The 22,194-nt window shown below is 51.9% G+C and overlaps 1 protein-coding gene across 1 annotated transcript in view; it reads right to left on the bottom strand.

Moving 5' to 3' along the window:
* LOC133766793 (kinesin-like protein KIF9) overlaps positions 1–22,194 on the bottom strand; it is a 43,593-nt gene that overhangs the window by 9,135 nt on the left and 12,264 nt on the right. The window contains exons 5-16 of the mRNA XM_062200532.1: positions 21,456–21,680; positions 11,082–11,165; positions 10,892–10,984; positions 9,629–9,776; positions 8,629–8,693; positions 6,766–6,843; positions 3,965–4,033; positions 3,437–3,541; positions 2,418–2,473; positions 1,698–1,788; positions 1,143–1,276; positions 454–636 (exon numbers count right to left, since the gene is read on the bottom strand). Coding sequence (XP_062056516.1) covers positions 454–636; positions 1,143–1,276; positions 1,698–1,788; positions 2,418–2,473; positions 3,437–3,541; positions 3,965–4,033; positions 6,766–6,843; positions 8,629–8,693; positions 9,629–9,776; positions 10,892–10,984; positions 11,082–11,165; positions 21,456–21,680 — 1,331 coding nt within the window. The remainder of the gene's footprint in view (positions 1–453; positions 637–1,142; positions 1,277–1,697; positions 1,789–2,417; positions 2,474–3,436; positions 3,542–3,964; positions 4,034–6,765; positions 6,844–8,628; positions 8,694–9,628; positions 9,777–10,891; positions 10,985–11,081; positions 11,166–21,455; positions 21,681–22,194) is intronic.

The following is a 22,194-nucleotide window of genomic DNA, read 5'->3' as shown; positions in this document are numbered from 1 at the left end:
CTGTGCTCCTCGTCACTGCCCATCACCCCCTATTTTCTTTCTTTCTTTTTTTATTTGACAGATAGAGTTAGTGTGAGAGAGAGACAGAGAGAAAGGTCTTCCTTCCATTGGTTCACCCCTCAAATGGCCACCATGGCTGGAGCTACGCCGATCCAAAGCCAGGAGCCAGGTGCTTCCTCCTGGTCTCCCATGCGGGTGCAGAGGCCCAAGCACTTGGGCCATCCTCCACTGCCCTCCTGGGCAACAGCAGAGAGCTGGACTGGAGGAGGAGCAACCGGGACTAGAACCTGGCGCCCATATGGGATGCTGGTGCTGCAAGTGGAGAATTAACCAAGTGAGCCACAGTGTCAGCCACCCTCATTTTATTTCTCTCCCACTCACAGCCACTCTTGACATGCTGAGACTCACTCTGCTTCCAGGTGATCGGTGTAGGATCTGATGTTGGGTGGTTACCTGGGTGGGCGTGATTCCTCCTTGGGGGAGTCTGAGGGGAGGCGCTCTGTGCTGGAGGTCTCGTGGTCTTGCAAAAGCAAGTCTTTGACATCTCCTGTGACCAGCTGGGTCTTGGAGGAGGAAGGCAAATCCAGGTCTCTGCCACTCACAGGGCTGCTGGCTCCTTTCTTTTTTGCTGCGGATCTGGGAGGAGGCAGCGAGGTCCCAGGGCTCAGTCATGGGCAGTGGTTGTGGGTGACTTTTCTCAGGCATCACTACACGGGAACCCACCCCACTCAGCTCCTCCATCTTGCTCATCTACCTAGGTCAAGGACTGTGACCATGAGCCGCACACACTTCCTTTAATCAGAACAAGGAGGCCTGAGCAGTCACAGCAGGACACATGGGAGGAACAGGTACAGTCCCTACAGCGTGTGAAAGCTGCACTCACTACTGCTCATTTGTGGTGTGACTTTAGGGGACGGCTTCCCCCTCTCTAAGCCTCAGGCTGTGTGGACAAGAGGCGACCCTGTGCCATGGCTGGTTCTAACGCGGCCCTGGCCTGGGCTCAGGCTGGCAGCAGTGATGTCTGTTGTGATGACTCGGTAGCTAAGACACAAGGGCGGGCAGGTGGGGTGCGGTTCCTGACTTCCTTCTCACTCACAAAGGAGAGTCCGGCGCCAAGCAGGCAGAGTGGCAAGGTCTCTCACCTGGGTGGCACTTTGAATGTCTTCTTGCCCTTGGATTTCTTCCCAGGTTTGCTAGAGGAAGGGGCAACACCAATTCCAAAGGCTTGTTCATCAGGCTCACTTGCTTGGCTGCCATCAACATCCACGAGGCCTGCCTGGGGAGGCCAGCCGGAGGGTCATGGGTTAAGGGCTTGGGTCCCTCGGGGGACAAGTGGCCCAAGGCTTCAAGTGGGCATGCTCGCCCTATACACCAGCTGGTTGCTGCTTCAGACTGTCCCCAGCAGAGCTGTCCCAGATCCACCCTGCCAAATGTCCACCTTCCACATCAACTCCCTCATCAGTCCTGGCGGCCCCTTCCGCACCCTGAGAATGTTAATTAAGGCTTGGTGCCAACCTAACTTGAGGAATTGGCCTTATTGATTATTAGCTACATCTCTACTTTGTGAAAGGCATTTTCAATTCAGCTGTGCCCTTCTGGCTGTCACCTTTCTCTGCATAATCCTTGCTCTTTTTGAATTCGAGACACTGCTCCCTCTGCAGGTCTGGGAGGAGCAAGAAGCGACTGAGCCCACCCACCTTCTGGACGGCAGAAATGGCTGAAAAGTCGTTCTTGTCTGTGAGGGTGAACTTCCTGCGCAGGGCGGCCTCTACTTCCTGTTCCTGTTGACTTGGGAGAGAGAGAGAGAGAGAGACAGAGGATGGCTCATAGCAGGGGCCAAACTGAACCACTGAGTCAAGAACTGTGTCCTGGGGGTTAGAAGTTGTTTGCCTGAGGCTGTTTGTGATGGAGCCGCACCCTTCTCATGAACCAGACTAGGGGAAACCAAGGAAGGAGTTCACCCACCCCAACTCACACAACCCACTGCCCAGGCCCCAAACCTGCAGGGGTCACTGTTTCGTGCCAGGTGCGCCTGCTCCAAGATGACATTCAACAGGGATTGTAAGCCTGACTTGGAACCATGTGCTCCCTGCGTGGTGTTATCTCCCACAGGCCCCTCAGAGTCACATGACCCCCTCTGTGACCTCACCCAGCATGAGCTCTGCACCCACACAAACCACAGTTGCCCCGAGACCAAGGGGGCAAGGATCACTCATGATGCATGCTCAGGGCTGGAGCTCCATAAACACCTTCTGTCCAATTTAGGAACTCAGTGAACCCCACCAGGGGCCGGGTATGCCCTGAGGGCTCTGCTTTCTCTCTGAGACAGGGGTGCTCTGGCATGCAAGGGTGACCACCAGCAAGGAGAATGGCAGCATGGTGGGGTGGGGGTGTGTGTGGGGGTTCAGGGCCCTCACCTCAGGACCACCCGGAACTGGTTGAAGACCTCCTGGATCTGCCTCAGGTTGATGATCTGGGGAGGGAGCAGGGTGGCGGTGAGACCCCGGGCACCGGGGGGAGAAACCAGGCCCCCTGCTGACCCCTGGGGCGCCATCTCAGGAAGGGGGCATCTGGGGCCGGCCTCTCAGCAGAGGGCAGTCCACGGGTTCTTTAACAGCTTTACGACTCGGTGTTTTCTGCACTGTGACAGGGAAGATCTCACACAAGGGAAACGGCTCTAATTCTTGAAAACACATCCCAAGAAAAGAGTTTTAAATAAAATCCAGCTCCTTGGCTCTCCCCTGCTTCCCGGACCTCCAGCCGGCCGTCTTCACACAGAGCCCACTTTTGAAGACGTCTGAGTGGACCCGGACACACACATGTCTGTGGCTGGAGCGTCAACGGCCCTAAGGTCCTAAGCCCTGGACCTCAGCCTTGATTCCTCCAGGAATCCCAGGCCCACCTCTGCGGCTGCTCACAGTGGCAGCCCACGTGGCCTGCACTGCAAGAACAAGGGGTGTCTCTCCCTCCTTGGCCCACTCCCGAGAACTGCCCGCTAGACAACCAGCACCCCACCGTGCTTATGTGGCTTCATCGGGACACAGTCAAGCCCCTGGAGGGCAGCAGCTCAGTAACCCCTGCTCGCTGTCTCTCCCTGTGCACAGCTGAGGTGGGCACACTGCCCAGGTCACTCTGCGAGCAGGCAGCTGGGGAGGAACTGAATTCAGGCAGCCTGGCTCCAGGGCCCATGTTTGTACCCCCACTGGGTCCACTCCTGTATTGCATGTGTTCAAGGCCACTGGCCACTCTGTGCAGCCCCATGACCTTGTAACCCTAACCAGGGAAGCTGAGGCCATGGTGGGCTAAAGGAACCCGATCCCCAGGGGTCCAGTGTTACCCCGCCCCCCACAGACACTGTATGTACATACAGGAAGTGTGCCCAGGACAGGGAAGCCCAAGCCAGCTGAACACAGCAGTCCTGCAGAGGGTTCCTTACATCAATCTCGTCCAGCGTCCCTTCCAGGTACCTCCGCACCTGGGAGTTGATCTCGGCAATCTGGATTTCATCCATGGGGTCGTAGGTCACGAGGGTGCGGTTGGCCTTGAAGGAGGATGAAGAACATATGGATCAGCAGGGGCCCTTCTGGGAGCCGCAGTGAGGAGGCTGGCACAGGCCTACGAGGCTCTGTCCTTCACTGTCCTCATTGTGCAAGAAAGGGCCTGGGTCAGAGGGGACAGTAGGCAAGAGGAGGAAGCCACTGGACATGGGGCCAGCTGAAGAGGAAGCCCACTGGTCCTGTCTCAGCAGACTGCAGGGTGATGCTGGGTGTGTATGTGGGGGGGGCAGTGCTGCCTCTGTCTTGAGGTCCTGGAACTCTGACCATCAGCCCAGGTGGGCCACCAGGGGACTCTCTCCCACCTCTGCCCTCACGGCCCCCTGCTGCTGCCCCCTCCCAGCCTACCCAGCCTGTCCCAGTGCCCTGGCCCCAGACCCTCCACCCTCCCTCTGCCGCGAGCATCTCACCAGGCTGTCGTGGATGGCCAGCTCTTGCTTCAGCAGTGCCACCTCCTTCTCCAGGTTCTTGACCATTCGCTAGCAGGAAAGAGTGGAGACAGGGCAGGGGTGATGGGAAGCATCGTCAGAGAAGCCACCTGCCTCTGCCACATCAAGCACCGGACTTCTTGTCTGTGCCCTGACGTCTGGCTGTTCCTGGGGCCTCACGGGCTGTGTCCTCAGCTTCCGGTCCATCCCCTCCCCTCCCGCTGGTGACCCTTCCCCAACTGCAGTGAATGCAGGCTCTGAGGGGGCCTTAGCAGTCTCTCGGCCTTAGTCTCTTCCAGCAGGGAGACTGGGAATGGGGAGAACACTGGCCCCTTGGCCACCCCAACTCTGACTCCAGGGCTCCAGGCTCAGCCCATTCTGCCAGGACAGTGGCCCCTTCCACGCAGCCTGTGGGCTCCAGGGTGCTGCCTGTGGACAACCACAGTGTGGACAGCTCACATCCCTTGGAGTCCCACAGCGCAGCAAGCACAGCCATGCACATGGGTCATGGCACCCTCACAGGCTTTGTAGAAGAACGTCGCTGGATCTGCCCCGCCACCTCTCTCCTACTGCTCTCTCCACCCCGCCCCCCCGAATCAGGTTACATGAATCCCACAAGGTTGGCACATCCCTGCCTCTTCCTGCCGGTCCTGTGCCCCAGTGCTCTTCTCCCAGGCACTCTCACAGCTCATGCCCAAACTTCCTAAAATCTTTGTTCAAAACCTTCTATGTGTGGATTTCGAAACATTTTTGCACCAAAATAAACTTCACTTTTTATTTCATTTTCCATGAACTTGTTGAAATGCCCTTGTGTTTCCTATCTACAGTTAGCTGAATCCATGCATTTGGAACCATGGACACAGAGGTTCAGCTTAGAGCTACTGAACCCTTGTGATATGGCTAATGTGACTGAGGAAGTGGGCTGTAATTTGAGTGGATTAAGTAGCCACGTGTGAGGAGTGGTCCCTGTACTGGACTTGCCCAGCCATTGTGTTTGCTATCATTGCTCTTCCCTGCCCCAGGGAGTTGGAAGCTCAGAGATGTGTATTTCTGTTCACAGAGCCAGGACTCCCAAGTGCTTCAATATGTGCCCTGCACAGGGTCAGCACTGCTCAGATCTAACTCCAGGAGGCATAAAGGATAACAGTTCTGGAGGCAGCCTGCTAAGTCACTTCGTCTTTAGTAGAGACTGTCTGTCTCCCATAAAACAGCACAGAGGACTTCATGCTGTGAACAACAGGGCTTCCTGTGTTGTCACTGGTGCAGCTGGTTAAGCTGCCCTTTGGGACACTTACACTCTGTATGGGAATGCCAGTTCAAGTCCCAGCTACTTGGCTTCTGGTTCAGCCTCCTGTTAACGCACTTGAGAGGCAGCAGACAACAGCCCAAGTACTTGGGCTCCTACCGCCCATGTGGGAGACCCAGATGGAGTTCTGAATTGCTGGCTCTTGGTTTTGGCTTGGTCCAGTCCAAGCTGTTGTGGGCATTTGGAGAATGAACCAACAGATGGAAGATCTTTGTCTTTTTCTGTCCTCCCACCCTCGACATCACTCCTTCTAATAAATAAAATGAAAAACATAACCAAAAACAGATCCTAGATCTCAGGACTAATGACCAAAGCTGCAACCAGTCCACAGCCCCGTCCCCACCTTCCCTTTCCCAGGACAAAGGCCTGCTTCACTGTAGCCCTCCTCCAGCCAGGTCCATGGAAATGGAGGCTCACCTGCCACCTGGTCCTCACCTATCAGGGGGTGACAGCTTGCTAGCATTTTAGTGGCTCTGTGACAATTCAGGTACAAAGACTGGAACCCAAGGCACCTGACTAGGGTCCAAATCCTGGCTCTACTTCTCTGGGTGTCCAAAGAAGGTCTCCTTTAGGTGTGGTCTTCCTATGGGGTCAAGGGGAGCAGCCGGATGGCCAGCCTCAACCATCCCTCTCCCTTCTCCTCAACTCTGGAAGAGATATCATGGGAGCGGGCCCAGTGACCTGTGGATCAGCAAGCCAGCCGGTGACTCTGATGCCCCAAGCTATCTTCCTGCCCCAACCCACAATGTGTTAGTGCCACAGAGCCAAATCCTGTCATTCTCCTTCAGGATTTAGAATCTGGGAAGTTTAACTGGAACTCCGTGAGCTCAGGGAATGCACACGCTCCCGCCTCTAGTTACATGGTCCAGAAGCACCTTTAGGCAAAGCCAGATGAGCACAAATGTGCTTTAAGTTCAGCAGGTGTTACCAAAAGGCTCCCCAAGGTGGGTGTGTCAATTATGCGCCACTTAGAAATGTAAGTTTCTGTTTCTCCACATCATTCCTCATTAAAACTCTCTAACGTCTGGTGCTCTGTTTAGGACCAAGTTCTGATGCTTGGGATTCAGGAGCTCAATTCCACTCAAGTTAGAATTTGCATTTCCCTGGCTAATGGTGATGCTGAGAATTCATTCTGATTGGCTAGCTCTGCCCACCGGGCCCACCCAGGCTGCAAGGAAGGAGACTTAGCAGTGAGGTGGCCCAGAGATACACACACTGATTCAGTTCTGGCACACTTAGCTCCAAGGATATCTTGTGGAGAAGCCTTGGTGCCCCACACGCGACCATGATGGAGGCCTGCGCTAGCCCCTTTCACCTCTGTGGGAGCCTCTTAGGGTCTCCAGGGGCCCTGAAGACTCTGCCATGTCCCAGGGTGGAAGCAGACTGATCCAGGGTTGAGGCAGGAAGGAAAGCCAGGCTTGTGTGCCCCAAGGAGCAAACCCCCACCACCAGGCACCTGCCCACAGCCCCTCAGTACCTCAGCGTCATACTTTTCGTTGACGGCGGGCTCCGTGGTGACCAGCTTCATCCTGCTGGCAAACCGTAGCGAGGACAGCTGAAACACAGACCAGGCCACTGTCACACAGCGCCCTGCTGCGGGCAGACCCTGGGGGGGCCACCTTCTCAGACTCCTGCCTCCCTCTCGGTGCTCTTCACACGGTCTTGCCAAGCCAGGTGGGTTCACTTCCCTGCGGGGACACTGCTCAGAAGGGCTCTTGGCACTGCAGCCCCCAGGTGAGTGGAGCAGAAAGGCAGGAAGCTGACAAGCACACACACGGCAGCCCGCTCCCCGCCTTGGACACTACGAGGACACACGATGTCCAGTTCTCCAGCCGAACCTGATCATCACCCACCTCTAGGCCTTTGTTCCAGGGCTGCCTCACCCAGGAGGTCCCTTTCTCTCCCTGCATCCTGACAGCCTTCCTCCGTCTCTCCAATGCTTGCAAGAAATCCCTCTTGGGGGTGGAAACAAAGGGAGGGCGGGCATCCTTCTTAACAAGAAGGGGGGTGGTGCTGGTTTTTTATGGCTCCTTGGGGTCCAGCCCTACTTTGCTCGAAGTTCCCAAAAGCCTCCTCTGGGGTGGCGGCAAGCGCTCCTGAGTTTCAGGGCCCTGGAGGCTGGCACGGTCCCTCGGGCACACAGCTGGGAGGCCCTGCAGGCCGTCTTGCAGCACTGTCCCTGGAAAGGACGCAGTTCCCTGAAGGCCTCGTGTGCCTTCAACAACCGCACACAAGAAGCAGACAGTCTCATGGCCGCTTTTCATGCCTTTCTTGTGCACGAGGATGGGAGGGGAGCTCCCATGTGGGGTGCGCCACCACATCGCCCGATGGCAGGGGAGCTCCCATGTGGGCTGCATCACCATGTCGCACGATGGCAGGGGAGCCCCGTGTGGGATGCATTACTGCAACGGAGGCTTCCTCCTGCCTCTGGCTCTCAGGAGTTCCTCCTTCCCCAGGCCGCCTGTGTCCTGCCCTGGGGCGAAGCTCGTCTGCAGGAGTCACACCGCTACACCTCTGGCCACAGCTCTCCCTCCCTCAGTCACTGCAATGGTCCCAGCCACCTGCAGCAGGCCAGCCAAGGCCTCCAGGGCCCATCCAGGCCCTGCTATCTCCTTCCTTTCTCTCCTTTCTGAAGCCCTCTGAGAGGCAGCCAGATGTTCCCAGCGGGGTCACACCTTGTCCCACGTTACCTCTGACAGGAACAGCCCTGCTGGCCCCACCACCAGTCCTCTCGCCCCAGCTGGTCCAATGTCCCCTTCCCCACCCAGCTTCAGGAAGCCCACCACCTCCAGCCTCCTCTGAAGGTGGCTTCCATCTGAGACTCACACTTGGGGCCGCAGCTTCTCTCTCTTCCTGGGCTGGGGACTCTGGGGCCCATGGCCATGTGCTTCTCAGGTCTCCTGAGCTGTGCTCCCTCCCTTACCACCTGCCACCTGGCGGGTGCCTAACACCTGTCTCCTCCTACAGGCCACAGCCATGCCCTGTACACCGTGGTGTTCTCGAGATGTCTAAATACGTGTGGGCAGAAGAATGAGTACCTCTCCATCCTGAGTCCTGGGAATGGCCCCCTAGGAGGCGCGATTCTGCCCCCACGAGGCTGACTCCCAGCTCGCCTCCCGCACCTGCCTCCTGCCTGGCTCACTGCCTCTGCACAGCCCAGGTTTGGGGTTCACCTCCTGGCTCCAGGTCCCCCAGCAACTCTGGCTCAGACCCATCCCCTGGATGCCTCCAATCCAGACAGTGCCTGTGGCTGCTGTGCAGCTCCTGTAGCCTGCAGCCGGCCTAGGCCAGCCCCGGGGCCCCTGGAGGGATCCCTGCCAGCCTTCTGCAATGGCCTCACCGTTTCTTCCAAGTGGGCGGCTTCACCGTGGATGTTTGTCACCAGGACCATGTTACAGTTTCCTCCTGCAGGGAGTGGACACGGAGGGGCCGTGAGCCACGTGGCTTTTCTGCCAAGGGCCTCCCATGGGGCTGCTGGGGTCTGTTACCGTCTGAACATTTCTCCCCATAGGAATCTGCACATGGAAGTCCTACTTCCCAGGGGGGGATGGTGTTTGGGGGTGGGGGGCTCTGGGAACTAAGGAGGTCTGGATGAGGTCCTGAGGGTCAGTCCCAATGAGGGGCTCCACGTGCTTGTGAGAAGAGAGAGACCAGAGCCTCTCTCTCTTCCCAGGGAGGCCATCTGCAAGAAAAGAGCACCTGCCGGCACCTCCCCTTGCACTTGCCAGCCTCCAGAATGCTGTGAAACATCTGCTGTTGAAGCTGCCAGTTGACGGTAGTTTGTGATGTTGGCTCATGCTAAGTAGGACAGGGTTGGCAAGAACACAGCAAGCATGCGGAGGCCGGTGAGACAGAGGGGAGGGGCCGAGGCCAATGGAGGTTCCTAAAAGAGGAGTCAGAGAGGACAGCAGAGGAGAGGTGCGTGGGGCAGGGTCGGGAACCTGCTGAGCCAGGGCTTTCCTGGCTGGCACTCTGCTAGCAGACACCAGTGACCGTGTGGGCAGGCCCAGCACAGGGGCCTGGGACACGGGGACGACAAGGCACAGTCCTTGTTGCTCCTGCGGGAGACTGTGGGGCAAGGGAGGGCAGCGTGGGAGACGCCCTCCTGCTGGGCCTTCAAGGCCATGCAAGTTCTGCCTGCTATTTCCAGATGAGGGAAAGGGACGGCGTTTCCAGCAGTGAAGGCTGGGAGGAGTGACCAGTGCCAAGTGTGAGAAGAGGGCCCTGGGCTGGCTTCTGTCTCTCCGGGAGTGGCCGCAGGCGGGTCCACAGCGCTGGGAGGGGGCGGTCCTGTGGGCCCCAGGGGAGATGTCCCTACCCGGCTCCATCCACACTCTCACCTAGAGAGTCCTTCAGGGCGTGGGTGAGCTTGCACTGCCGGAAGGGGATGTGGTCTCGCCTCTGGTCGCCCAGGGCGATGATGGCCTGCTCCAGGAACGACAGGGACTTGTTGATGTAGGTGGCTTCCTTCAGAACGCGGCCATCCGACTGCAAACCAAAGGCCAGCTTCGCTCACTCCAAACTGCCCTCATGCTCAGGCTGCCATCAGCCTGAGCTCTCCCCACTCCTCCCAAGCTCTCTCCTTCCCATCTCAGCAGCTCAGCCCCAGAGCGCAGCTTCAGCCTCGGCCCAAACCCCTCCCAGCTCGCACTGTGATCTTGCAAGACCTGTAGAACGAGCCCAAGCCCTGGGGCTGGTTCCACGGCATAGCAGGTAAAGCTGCCACCTGCAGTGCTGGCATCCCATATGGGTGCTGATTTGAGACCCGGCTGCTCCATTTCTGATCCAGCTCTCTGCTACGGCCTGGGAAAGCAGTAGAAGATAGCACCCATGCAGGAGACCCAGAAGAGGCTCCCGGCTTTGGATCAGCTCAGCTCTGGCCCCTGCACCCATGTGGGAGACCCAGAAGAAGTTCTTGGGTCCTGGTTTTGGATGGGCCCAGCTCCGGCTGTTGTGGCCATATCTGGGGAGTGATCCAGAGTATGGAAGATCTCTCTGCTTCTGCCTCTCTGTAGCTCTGTCTTTCAAGTAGATAAATAAATCTTAACAACAACAACAAAACACCGAAAAACCAGCCCAAGCTATCCCTCTATCTTGGCAGCCCAGCTTTAGCTCAGACCCCCAAGCCCCTCCTCACCACGTTGCGCTACACAAGCCAATAGTAAGGGAGGGGGCTCGCTCTCTGCCGTGTGTTCACCCGGCAGCGAAGCCCTCCCAGGTTTTACTTTTCTGAAGAAGCCTGGTCAGGCTGTGGCTTCATACTCTGCCTCTTCTTTCCTGGCACCAGGGCTCATCTGAACACTCCTGAGACTGCCCGTGCTTGCATGCAAATTGCTCTTTGAAATGCACTGCTCATGCTCACACACTAGCCAGGCACCTCGCTGAGAATTTAGGGGGCATCATCTCTCTCACTGCCTATAAAAACCCAGAGAGGCAGGGCCTGCTTCTGCTAATTCTGGCCCTCCAGCTACTCTATGGGCTCCACTTCACCTTGCCCACAGACACCCAAAGAGGGATGGCCCCTGTGCCCAGGCTCTATGGTCACTAGGTGGGAAACCGTCTCAGGGCTCGCTGAGAAGGGATCTCTGGCGCCCCTCACTTACCCCAGACCTGCCCAGCCTCTCGGAGCCTGCCAGATCCACCAGGTTAATTTTTGAAGTGATATACTTTTCGTCTGATAAGGTCCGAGAGTGAGCCTATGAAACACCCCAAGCAGATGTTAGGCTTTCTGATGGCCCGGGCTCTGTGGGAGTCGACTGCCTCCTCCAGTCTCATCAGAGGGCGCGTGCCTACCTCCACGTAGATGGTGAAGATGCAGTGTGACCTGGACGAGTTTTTGTTCATCGTGTGTGAGGCTACGATCCTGTTGGTCTCTCCCTGAAGAAGGGAAACGCGGACAACAGTTGGAAAAATCAAAATGACAAGGGAATCTCATATCGCTGCCAGCAGCTGGGCCTTCGAGGCTCTCCTCCGTTACAAACCCTGGAAAGGGAGATGCATCAGAGTCTGGATCGCTGCTTCCACCTGCTGGAGAAGAGGTGTGAACTGGCACAGCTTCTGGAAAAGCAAGGTGCCAATAAGGCTCTAGAGCCCTAGAACCGTTCAGGAATCGTGCGTGGGAATCAACCTGCACACCAAAATCAGAGAATGATCCATGTGTGCAATGGAATATCAGGCAGCCAGGAGAATACTGACAGATAGTTCTAAATGACAGAGAAAGGCAGAGTCCAGAATCACTTTGTACTGTGATTTTAGGAAGGTAAAAGCAACCATACAGGATACAGCAGAATATTGCTACATGGATATCAATGACAGTCATTTCTGGATTAGTGGGTATGTGCTAGTGTTTCTTTTTCATACTGTTTGGTTTTTTTAGACTTTTTTTTTTTACAGTGAATATGAGATGCTTCACAAAATTAATAGAAAGTAGAATTAAAAGATACATTTATTCTGGTACAAAAATTTTAAATTCTTGCATACAAGGGGTCTTCAAAAAGTTGATGAAAATGTGTATGATGAAAAAATGCATGGATTAAAATTTTTGTGCACCAAAATGAACTCATCTTTTAATTCCATTTTCCTACAAACTTTTGAAGTGCAATTGTATGTATTACTTTAAAAAAATGAGGAAAAAGTAAGAAATTTGTATTTTTAAAGGGACAATAAGACCCTGCCCTCCAAGCAGCATGCACTTAAAAGGGAATATGGTGGAAATGGCTGTCCTTAGAGAAGAAGTCCTGGTAGGATGGACATCTGTTTCCTTGAAGTCCCCTGAGAGAAGCTGAGAACGTCACGGCTCCTGGGGAGGGGGGAACACCTGCTGAGGGGTGGAGCCCGGGCCTGGGAAGCAAGGCTGGTCGGCCCCATGGTTCCATCTTGACAGCTTCTCCCTCTCCACGGCTTCCACAAATCCAGCACCACTGACTGAGCGCATCAGGGGTTACTGCTCCTGTGTTTCCCAGTCTCCTCTTTCAGAAGTACCTTCTGCCTTTGCCTTTGTCTCTTACCAGCAACCTCTGCAGGCCACAGGAAGTGCCCTTTCCTCGGGCAGAGTCCTGTGTTGACTGTGCTCTGGCCCACGTCCAGGGGTTGCCTGCCACTCCCTGACCATGGCCACACTGGGCCACTATCATCGCAGATTCTTGATTTATTAGGATTTGTTTATTTGAAAGGGAGAGTTATAGAGAGAGAGGGAAAGAGAGCGATAGAGACAGACAGATAGATCTTCCATCCACTGGTTCACTCCCCAAATGGGTGTAACGGCCAGGAGTTTCATCCAGGTCTCACCTGTAGGTGGCAGGTGCCCAAGTACTCTGGCTATCTTCCACTTTCCCAGGTGCATTAGCAGGGACCTGGGTCAGAAGTGGAGCTGCTGGGACTCGAACCAGCACCCATTTGGGACACTGGCAATGCAAAGAGCGGTTTAACCTGCTGTGCCACAGCATCAGCCCTCCATAGGGCTTCCTTAGACCTCAGGTTAGTCCTCTCACCATCAGAGCTCAGCAAGGACACGGGACAGGAATGCCTCAGGTTGGAGGAATCATTGCTGCTAAGTGCCTGGTTCAGTTCTCATCAATGAGTCCTCAAGCAATACTGGTCATGCTTCTGAACAGCATCCACAGAGCACATACCCTGTGCAAGGCTCAGGGGCTCAAAATGCCTGATCCTATCTCATTTCCAGAACAACCTTTTGGCATACGGACCATAAGTGTCTCCACTTTTACAGATGACCAAACTGGGACTAGGAAAGAAATTATTTTTTTAATTTTTAAAAAATATTTATTTTGTTTATTTGAAAGACAGGGTTACAGAGAGAGGTAGAGACAGAGAGAGAGAGAGAGGTCTCCCATCTGCTGGTTCACTCCCCAGATGGCCGCAATGGCCGGAGCTGTGCCCATCTGGGGCCAGGAGCCAGGAGCTTCTTCCTGGTCTCCCATGTGTGTGCAAGGGTCCAAGGACTTGGGCCATTTTCCACTGCTATCCCAGGCCATAGCAGAGAGCTGGATTGGAAGAAGAGCAGCCGAGACTAGAACCGGCACCCATATGGGATGCTGGCACTTCAGGCCAGGGCATTAACCCGCTGCGCCACAGCGCCGGCCCCAGGAAAGATAAATTATTTGCTCAAAACTAAAGCTTCATAGATTTAAAGAAGCCTGGACTTGAGCCCCAGAGCCCAGGTTCCAAATGCTGTACCTTTTGTACTGCATCTCAGCCCAGAACATGAAGCAGGCTTCCGTTTTCAGCAACACCAGTACAACGGACTAAGTATTCAGAAACCCTGCTGATGGAGCATCGACAGAAAGCCTTAGCTTCGTGTTGACCTCTGACCTACATAACAGCCAGGCCCCCACTTCTCTGCCCTGCCTTGACCAGCCCTGCCTAGTCTGGACTGCTGGACACACACCTATCTGAAGAGTCCAACCAGCAACCTGAGCTCTCCCCATGTTACGGAAACCTGGAATGGGAAAATTCCCTTTGTTCAAATAAGCATCAGACAGCAAAGGATATAAAGCAGTTTATGAACACCAGCAGGCTCAGTGGGAATCATTTCCTGAGAACTGAGCCCCGAGCCTAGGTTTCTTACCATACTGATAAGTTCGTCAGCATCATACCTGAACCGTTCACAGCACTGCTGAGTTTAAATTGCAGCCTGCGTGACTTGGGACCACACTTCCAAAGGCCGGCGCGTCTGCTATGTTTGTAAAGGAGATACCTGGGGCAGATTTTATGTCTAGAGCTACAGAAAGCTGAGCTTAGGACATCTTTCCTCCCTAGATAAGATAACCACGCATAGCGGCTTCACCAGATAATTGGGAGCAGCCGCTTTTGCTGGAGAGTCTGCTTTCCTTCCTTTGTCTCTGCTTGCAGGCTTATTTCCCCTACACCCACTCTTCCCAAGCTCTCTCCCCCAACTCAGAAGCTCAGTCCCAGTCCAGCCTCAGCCTCCGCCCAAATGCCTCCCAGCTCACACTGTAATCTCGCAGGACCTTTACAACAAGTCCTAGCCCTCCCTCTATCGGAGCAGCCCAGCTTTAGCTCAGACCCCAAGCCCCTTTCTGCCACTTTGTACCATATAAACCGCTAGTCTGTATGGGAAGGGGGCTCTCTGCTCTGTGTTTGCTGGCAACTCTTGGCTGTGCATTCACCTGGGCTGAGCCCCTCGCAGGCTTCATTCTTCTGAAGAAACCTGGTCTGGCTGTCGCTTCATACTCCGTCTCTTCTCTCCTGATACCTGCTACTGCAAAAACACCTACAGCTGATGGGCAGAATATTTAAAGCTTCCTTTTGAATGAATGTCTGAGACTGCGAAAAAAGTACAGAAAAGCATGCAGGGGCCAGAAGCAAAGTGGAGGCAGGAATCCAGGGACTGTAAGCCAGAACCAAGGCTCTCCCTGTCATCCCCCATAGAATGTCTTCCACCAAGCCCCCTCAGGCCATTTGCTCTCCATATTCTACGGGGGGGATAATTGGGAGCCACTGGTCTCCAAGCCCAGATCTGTCCAGGTGCAGACTCCCTGCTTGCCCAAGCCATCTGTTCCCAATTAAAGGGTGATAAAATCTCTCTCTCCCTCAGAGCCTGGAAAGTTTACATTCCAGGGTGGAGACTGCCCTCTGATTTCCCCACAGAGAATGTGCAAACCCTCCCAAATCAAAGCCTGCTTTCTCTCATTCTCTTTCCTTCCTTCTCTTTCCCCCAACACCTTAATAATTTTCTTTCCTCCCACAGAGGGAAAGAGGGGTAGATGTGGCAGCTATTACATAAACTCTGAGATTCGTAACTTTGAAGTTTCTCTCCAATAACACAGATCTCCACCCTCCCTGTGCTGCCCCATGGGGGACTGGGTATAGGGGTCAAGCGTTACAGTACAGATGCAACCACTACTGCTGTGAGGCTGGGCGAAGGTTCTTAGTTCTGATTCAGACATGTCCGTGTGTGTGTACGGTAATCCAACCTGCAAGCAAAGGCAGAGAAAACTTGGTTTCTACCAAGGGAGGTGTCTAATAAGCCACATGTGCAGGCTATCCCTAACCCCTTTGGCAAAGGAGGAAAAGAACAAAGTCTGGGCCGGCGCTGCAGCTCACTAGGCTAATCCTCCGCCTTGCGGCGCCGGCACACCGGGTTCTAGTCCCGGTCGGGGCACCGATCCTGTCCCGGTTGCCCCTCTTCCAGGCCAGCTCTCTGCTGTGGCCAGGGAGTGCAGTGGAGGATGGCCCAAGTCCTTGGGCCCTGCACCCCATGGGAGACCAGGAGAAGCACCTGGCTCCTGCCATCGGATCAGCGCGGGGCGCTGGCGGCAGCGCGCTACTGCGGCGGCCATTGGAGGGTGAACCAACGGCAAAAGGAAGAACTTTCTCTCTGTCTCTCTCTCACTGTCCACTCTGCCTGTCAAAAATAAAAAATAAATAAATAAATAAAAAAGAACAAAGTCTGATGCAGAAAATGGAGCACAAGAAAGCTATTTCCGCACTGGCCTTCTGTCTGGATGGGAGGGGTATGAAAAATGTGTCCAAAAATTCACAATCACAACCTCAACCCAACATGAGTTTGGGGCACAAGTATGTGCTACTTATAAGTTCTGACAATATTAAACATTTCATTTGAAGGGGCCCTGGGTTAGCTAATAATGTTCCCTAGGCTTAATGAACATCTGCTGACGGGGCCCACATTGTGGCATAGATTAAGCTTCTGCCTGTGGCGCCAGCATCCCTTATGGGTGCCAGTTCAAGTCCCAGCTGCTCCTCTTTTAGTCCAGCTCTCTGCTATGGCCTGGGAAAGCAGTGGAAGATGGCCCAAGTCCTTGGGCCCCTGTACCGTGTAGGAGACCTGGAAGAAGCTCCTGGCTCCTGGCTTTGGATCAGCCCAGCTCCCACCACTGTGGGCATTTGAAGAGTGACCCAGTGGATGGAAGGTCTCTCTGTCTCTCCCTTTGTCTATCTGTAACTCTGCCTCTCAAATAAATCTTAAAAAAAAAAAAAAAAGGACAGCAACTGATACAACTCTAAGGAAGTACAGCATGCGATCAAATCACGGAAGGCTCATGGAACAAGGTGCCCTACACAAGAGTCCGCGGCAAGAGTCCCTGCAGGGCTGACCTGCAAAATCTAAGATGGTGGGGTTATTAGAGAAAGAATATCAAGGGGTGAGAGCGTAGGAGGGAGGGTGGGTCCAGTGGGAAGAATCACTATATTCCTAAAGTTGTATGTATGAAATGCATGGAGTTTGTGTTCCTTAAATAAAAGGTTTCTGGGGAAAAAAGAATATCAAGTAATATGTCTGATGTGTTTAAAGAATGAAACTGAAAACACGAGAAATTAATAATAAGGTTCTTTCAAAAGTAACTAGTAGGATTAAAGAACAAAATAGAACTTTTTTTTTTTTTTTTGATAGGCAGAGTGGATAGTGAGAGAGAGAGACAGAGAGAAAGGTCTTCCTTTTTGCCGTTGGTTCACCCTCCAATGGCCGCTGCGGCTGGCTCATCACGCTGATCCGAAGCCAGGAGCCAGGTGCTTCTCCTGGTCTCCCATGCGGGTGCAGGGCCCAAGGACTTGGGCCATCCTCCACTGCCTTCCTGGGCCATAGCAGAGAGCTGGCCTGGAAGAGGGGCAACTGGGATAGAATCTGGACTAGAACCCGGTGTGCTGGCGCCGCAAGGCGGAGGATTAGCCTGTTAAGCCACGGCGCCGGCCCAAAATAGAACTTTTAAAAATGAAAAAAAAAATATAATGCTTGAGTTTAAAGAGAAGAGTAGATACTAATCTGTTGAAGAGAGGATTAGGAGACTAGAAAGTCCATCTATGAGATTACCAAGCACAGAACACAGGCAGGTAAAAGGATGGGGAACATAAAAGAGGGTTGAGAGATGTAGAGGGCGCGGGAGAAGACAGAAGGACACTTGTTCGGAATTCCAGAAGGAGATAACTGAGATTAAAAAAAGAAAAATTATGGCTGTGATTAGTCCCAGTTCAAATGCAAAACATGAACTCATAGATCCACAAAATATAGTAAATCACAAGAAAGATAATTTTAAACCATATGCTTGGTACATGCATAAAGAGAAACCACACAGTGCCAGAGGTGCAGAAAAGACCTAGATGTGGCCAGTGAGAAAGGCGATCGGGGAGGCAGATGGAGAGCTGCCTTCTCAACGACCATGATGGAAGCTGAATGCAGTGAGATGCTGCCCTTGGCGTCGTGAGAAAAAATGACCTTCAAGTTTCATTCTTTGCCCAGTGACAGAGTCTTTCAAATAGACTGGATTATGTGAAAAAATCCTCCTGTTGAAAGAAACATAAAAGTACTTCATAGAATACCCTTAAGATCACCTTATAATGCTGAAAAATGGGAAAGATGGTAGAAAATTCCCAGCTCAATGCTGGCAGAGCCCTGCGCCCGGAGAAGTAACAACAGGCCTAGCACACTAAGACTGCCTCGTCCGAGGGTACTTCTTAACCTGGAAAACTGGGGTTTTAACAACAGCTTCACGGAGAAGGGAGACAGCAGTCAAACTTTCGGGAGGGCCCAAGGTGAGCAATGGAAGAGGAGATTCCTCTCCACCCAAACACACACATGAAGCTGAGACCCCAAAGACTGCACCCAGCAGGTGTGGCACAAACCAAAACTAAACCCTCAACCTCAACCCTAGAGGATTGTAGAGAAGGCTGCTTCAGCACTGGACAGGACAGAAACAGGAAAGCAAAGCAAAGCAAAACAAAGCAAAACCATCCCCAGAGAAGCTGTGGCACAGCCTGGAAAGCTGCGGTTTTGCTTTAAGGTGGTACCTGATCGATATCTTCCCAAATGTTCTGGTTAGAGTAAAAGCACATTCTTCATAGGCCTTCAGGAATCCCCTCCATTTTCAATGGCAATGACCAGCACACAGTCAAATATAAATAGGCGCAGAAGCCAGTAAGGAATTGTGAAAGTAAATGGACTGAAACTCCCAGACACTTCGGTCACTAGAAGTACCGAAGATTATATAACTATACTTAACATGTCTTTAAAAATAAATAAGAAGCTTGAAATTATCTTCATTTAACAGAAAATCACAAAATATAGCACTTTTGAAAAAGAACTAAGGGGATGGTATTGTTGTACATTGGGTTAAGCCACTGCCTGCACCAGCATCTCGTAAGAGTGCTGACCCACTTCTGATCCAGCTCCCTGCTAATGCGCCTGGAAAGGCAGTGGATGATGGTCCAAGTGTTTGGAACCCTGTCACCCACATGGGAGACCCAGATGAGTTCTTGGCTCCTAGGTTTCGGTCAGGCCATTGCAGCCATTTGTAGAGTGAACCTGTGGATCAAAGACCTCTTTCTCTCTCTGTCTCCTTCTATGTCTTTGCCTTTTTATTTTTAAAGATTTACTTATTTGTTTGAAAATCAGAGTGACACAGAGAGAGAAGGAGAGGCAGAGAGAGAGAGAGAGAGAGAGAGAGAGGTCTTCCATCTGCTGGTTTGCTCCCCAGTTGGCCACAATTGCTGGAGCTACGCCGATCTGAAGCCAGAAGCCAGGAGTTTCTTTCAGGTCTCCCACATGGGTGCAGGGGTCGAAGGACTTGGCCCATCTTCCACTGCTTTCCCAGGCCATAGAAGAGAGCTGGATCAGAAGTGGAGTAGCCAGGACTTGAACTGGCACCCATATAGGATGCTGGCACTGCAGGTGGAGGCTTTACCTGCTGTGCCACAGCACAGGCCCCCAGTTGATGCTATCTTAAAAAGCTTCAGACACATAGTCTATGATCCAGCAACTGCAGCCTGGGTAAATTCATGCTTATGTCCACCAATGTACACATACAAGAAGGTTCCTAGTGGCAAGGTCTGCAGTATCCCCAAACTGGGAAAACCCAAATGTCACCAGAAATAAAACAGAAACCCACATTGTGACATAATCACACAATGGAACACAATGATGAAAATGAAAAAAAAAAAAAACAAAAACTATAGAATGAACATGGATGAAATTCACATAAAAAGTAGGCAAAAAATGACAATAGAATTCATCCTTCATGATTCCTTTTAAATAACATTTTTAAGAATTAAACCGTGGAGCTGGCACTGTGGCATAACAGGTTAAGTATCTATCTGTGGTGCTGCCATTCCATATGGGTGCCAATCTGAGGCCCGGCTCATCCGCTTCTGACCCAGCTCCCTGCTGTGGCCTGGGAAAACAGTAGAAGATGACCCAATCGCTTGAGACCCCACACTCATGTGGGAGATCTGGAGGAAGCTCCTGACTACTGGCTGCTGGCTTTGGCTAGGCCCAGCTCTGGCCATTGAGACCATCTGGGGAGTGGACCAGCAGATGGAAGGCTTCTCTCTCTGTCTCTCCCTCTCTCTATAACTCTGCTTCTCAAGTAAATGGAAATAAATAAATCTATTTTTTTTAAAAAGTTCATGGAAAATGGAACCAAAAGATGCTTATTTAAATAGTTTAACTGTTTTGGGAAGCATATGTGATAAACCTGTAAAAGCCAAAGAAATTATTACCATACAAGTCAGGACAGTAGCTGATTCTAACAGGATAAATAAAGTATTTATAATAAAAGCACATCACAAACTTGGGCCTTCTTTAACCATTTAGGTTATAGAAAACCTACAGCAAACATCATTCTTCATGATGAACTGTTAGGAGTAACAAGACAAGAAGGTTCCACTGTGGCCAACAGGTTGGGGGAGGGGAGCTCTTTCTTCCCTGTAGACACAAGGATCAGGCACAAATTACCCTGAGGACCCATGTGGGGTCTTCAAAAAAGTTCATGGAATACATATGTTACGAAAAAGCTATAATGGTTTTCAAGATTTTTTTACACCAAAATAAACTATAATTCCATTTTCCATGCTCTTCTGTCCTTTCATATTCAACTTTAAAATATACAGTTTCATTGATGCATAATTCAAACACCGTAAAACCCCTGTTTTAAATATACAGTTCAGGGGCCGGCACTGTGACATAGTGGATAAAGCCACCCCCTGCAGTGCTGGCATCTATATGGATGCCAGTTCAAGTCCTGGCTGCTCCACTTCTGATCCAGCTCTCTGCTCTAGCCTGGGAAGCAGTAGAAGATGGCCCAAGTTCTTTGGCCCCTGCACCCACATGGGAGACCCAGAAGAAGCTTCTGGCTCCTGGCTTCGGACTGGCACAGCTCCGGCCGTTGTGGCCAGTTGGGGAGTGAACCAGCAGATGGAAGACCTCTCTCTCTCTCTCTCTCTCTCTCTCTCCATCTCCTTCTCTCTCTGTGTAACTCTGCAAAATAAGTAAATCTTTTTTAAAAAAATATATATATATAGTTCAATGATTTTTAATAGATTTGCAGAGCTGTGTAGCCATTAGCATGTCCGTGCTTTAGAACTGCATCAGCTCCAAAAGTATCCCTGGCCCATGATCTACTTTCAGAATCTACTTGAATGGACTCATATGCTATGTGCTCTTCTAGGGCTGAATTCTTTCCCTTGGCATGTTCTCAAGCTATCTACCTTCCCCCTTTTATTGGTAGAGTTTTTCATTGTATGGATGGATCACATTTTGTCTATCCATTTATCAGCTGACAGGTATTTGGGGCATTTCCAGTCTTTGGCTATTCTGAATGACGCTGTTCTGAACACCGGCATACAAGTCTTTGTATGCAAATATGTCTTCACGTTTCTTGGGCAACCTAAGAGGAGAACGCCTAGGTCCTACCACAAAATTATTCTTAATGTTTTAGGAAACTGCCCAAGTGGCTACACCATTTTACATTCCAACCAGTAACATCTGAGTTTCAGCCTGTATGATTTTTAAAAGTACAAAACACACTTGATTGATTTGTAAGAGCTTTTATGCTCCAAGGCTGTTCATCCTTATTTTTTCTTTACAACAAGTTCTCATGATTTAATGTTAACTGATAGTGGGAGCAAAAGAATAATTCCAACCATATACAGAAAAAATTGCATAGGAAAGAAGACTGGAAGGAAATAAGCTAAAATATACATTATTGTGGCCTTATGTAAAAAAAAAATAAGAGATTGAATGAATTAATTTTTGGTCCTATAGCTTTTTTCAGTACCATCTAAGCGTGCTAAATGAGCGTCTGTTGGCATTTTCACCTGGACCATCGAAGGAAGTAGGAAGCTGAGAAGGCAGGAGGGAGGGAGAGGAAGGAAAGGGTCCCACAGACTTGGTCATCTCACCTCAAAAAGAAGGACGAAGGCGTCCTCCTCCTGACTGGTGAGGTGGACCGACAAGCCCTTAACAAAGACTCCTTGCAGGTTTTCCACGATGGTCATTGGTGTGACGGAAGGTCCAACGTAGGGCAGAGTGGACAGGAGATCAAACAGGTTCTCGTTGTAGATTTCCAGGTAGGAAACACGCACCGTGATGGCATGTGTGGGGCGTTCTTTGATCATCCTAAAAACCTGGATGAAAGGTTGCGCAGCAGTCACTCCGAGCTGGCCGGTGCTGGGGGAACTCTTACCTCAGGAGCGAGCACTGGGAAGTGTGAGATAATTCTTGCCCTAATGGCATTTGCAGACTAGGTGATCAGCCAACAGCAGCGGTTATTATTAGCCAGCAGGTGACATTTGTTTTCATCTTATAGCCTTTGGAGGCTTGATTTACAATCTGCCTAACACGTGTAAAGTCCCAAGTAGTAGAGACATGATGAATGTAAAGATCTCTTAATTTGTGGAATGTCATCATATACGTGCCTCTTTCATGTCTGCTGTTTAATCCCCTCTGAAGCAGGGCAGGGCAATATCCACTTGCAGGCTTGATAGACCATTCATCTAGGGTCCCCCTGCTGGTAGGGGTAGAAGCAAACCCAGAGTCTGTGTTTCTCAACTCCTTATCCCATCCCCAGTATTAATCATATAAGTGACTTTAAACTGGTCTTTCCCCCTCACTGGGGCCTTAATTTTCTTATCTGTCAAA

This window comes from Lepus europaeus, chromosome 9 (assembly GCF_033115175.1).
Source record: "Lepus europaeus isolate LE1 chromosome 9, mLepTim1.pri, whole genome shotgun sequence".
Taxonomy (NCBI): Eukaryota; Metazoa; Chordata; class Mammalia; order Lagomorpha; family Leporidae; genus Lepus; species Lepus europaeus.
The sequence above is the reverse complement of the archived record's forward strand: the minus strand, read 5'-3'. Positions and strand labels throughout refer to the sequence as shown.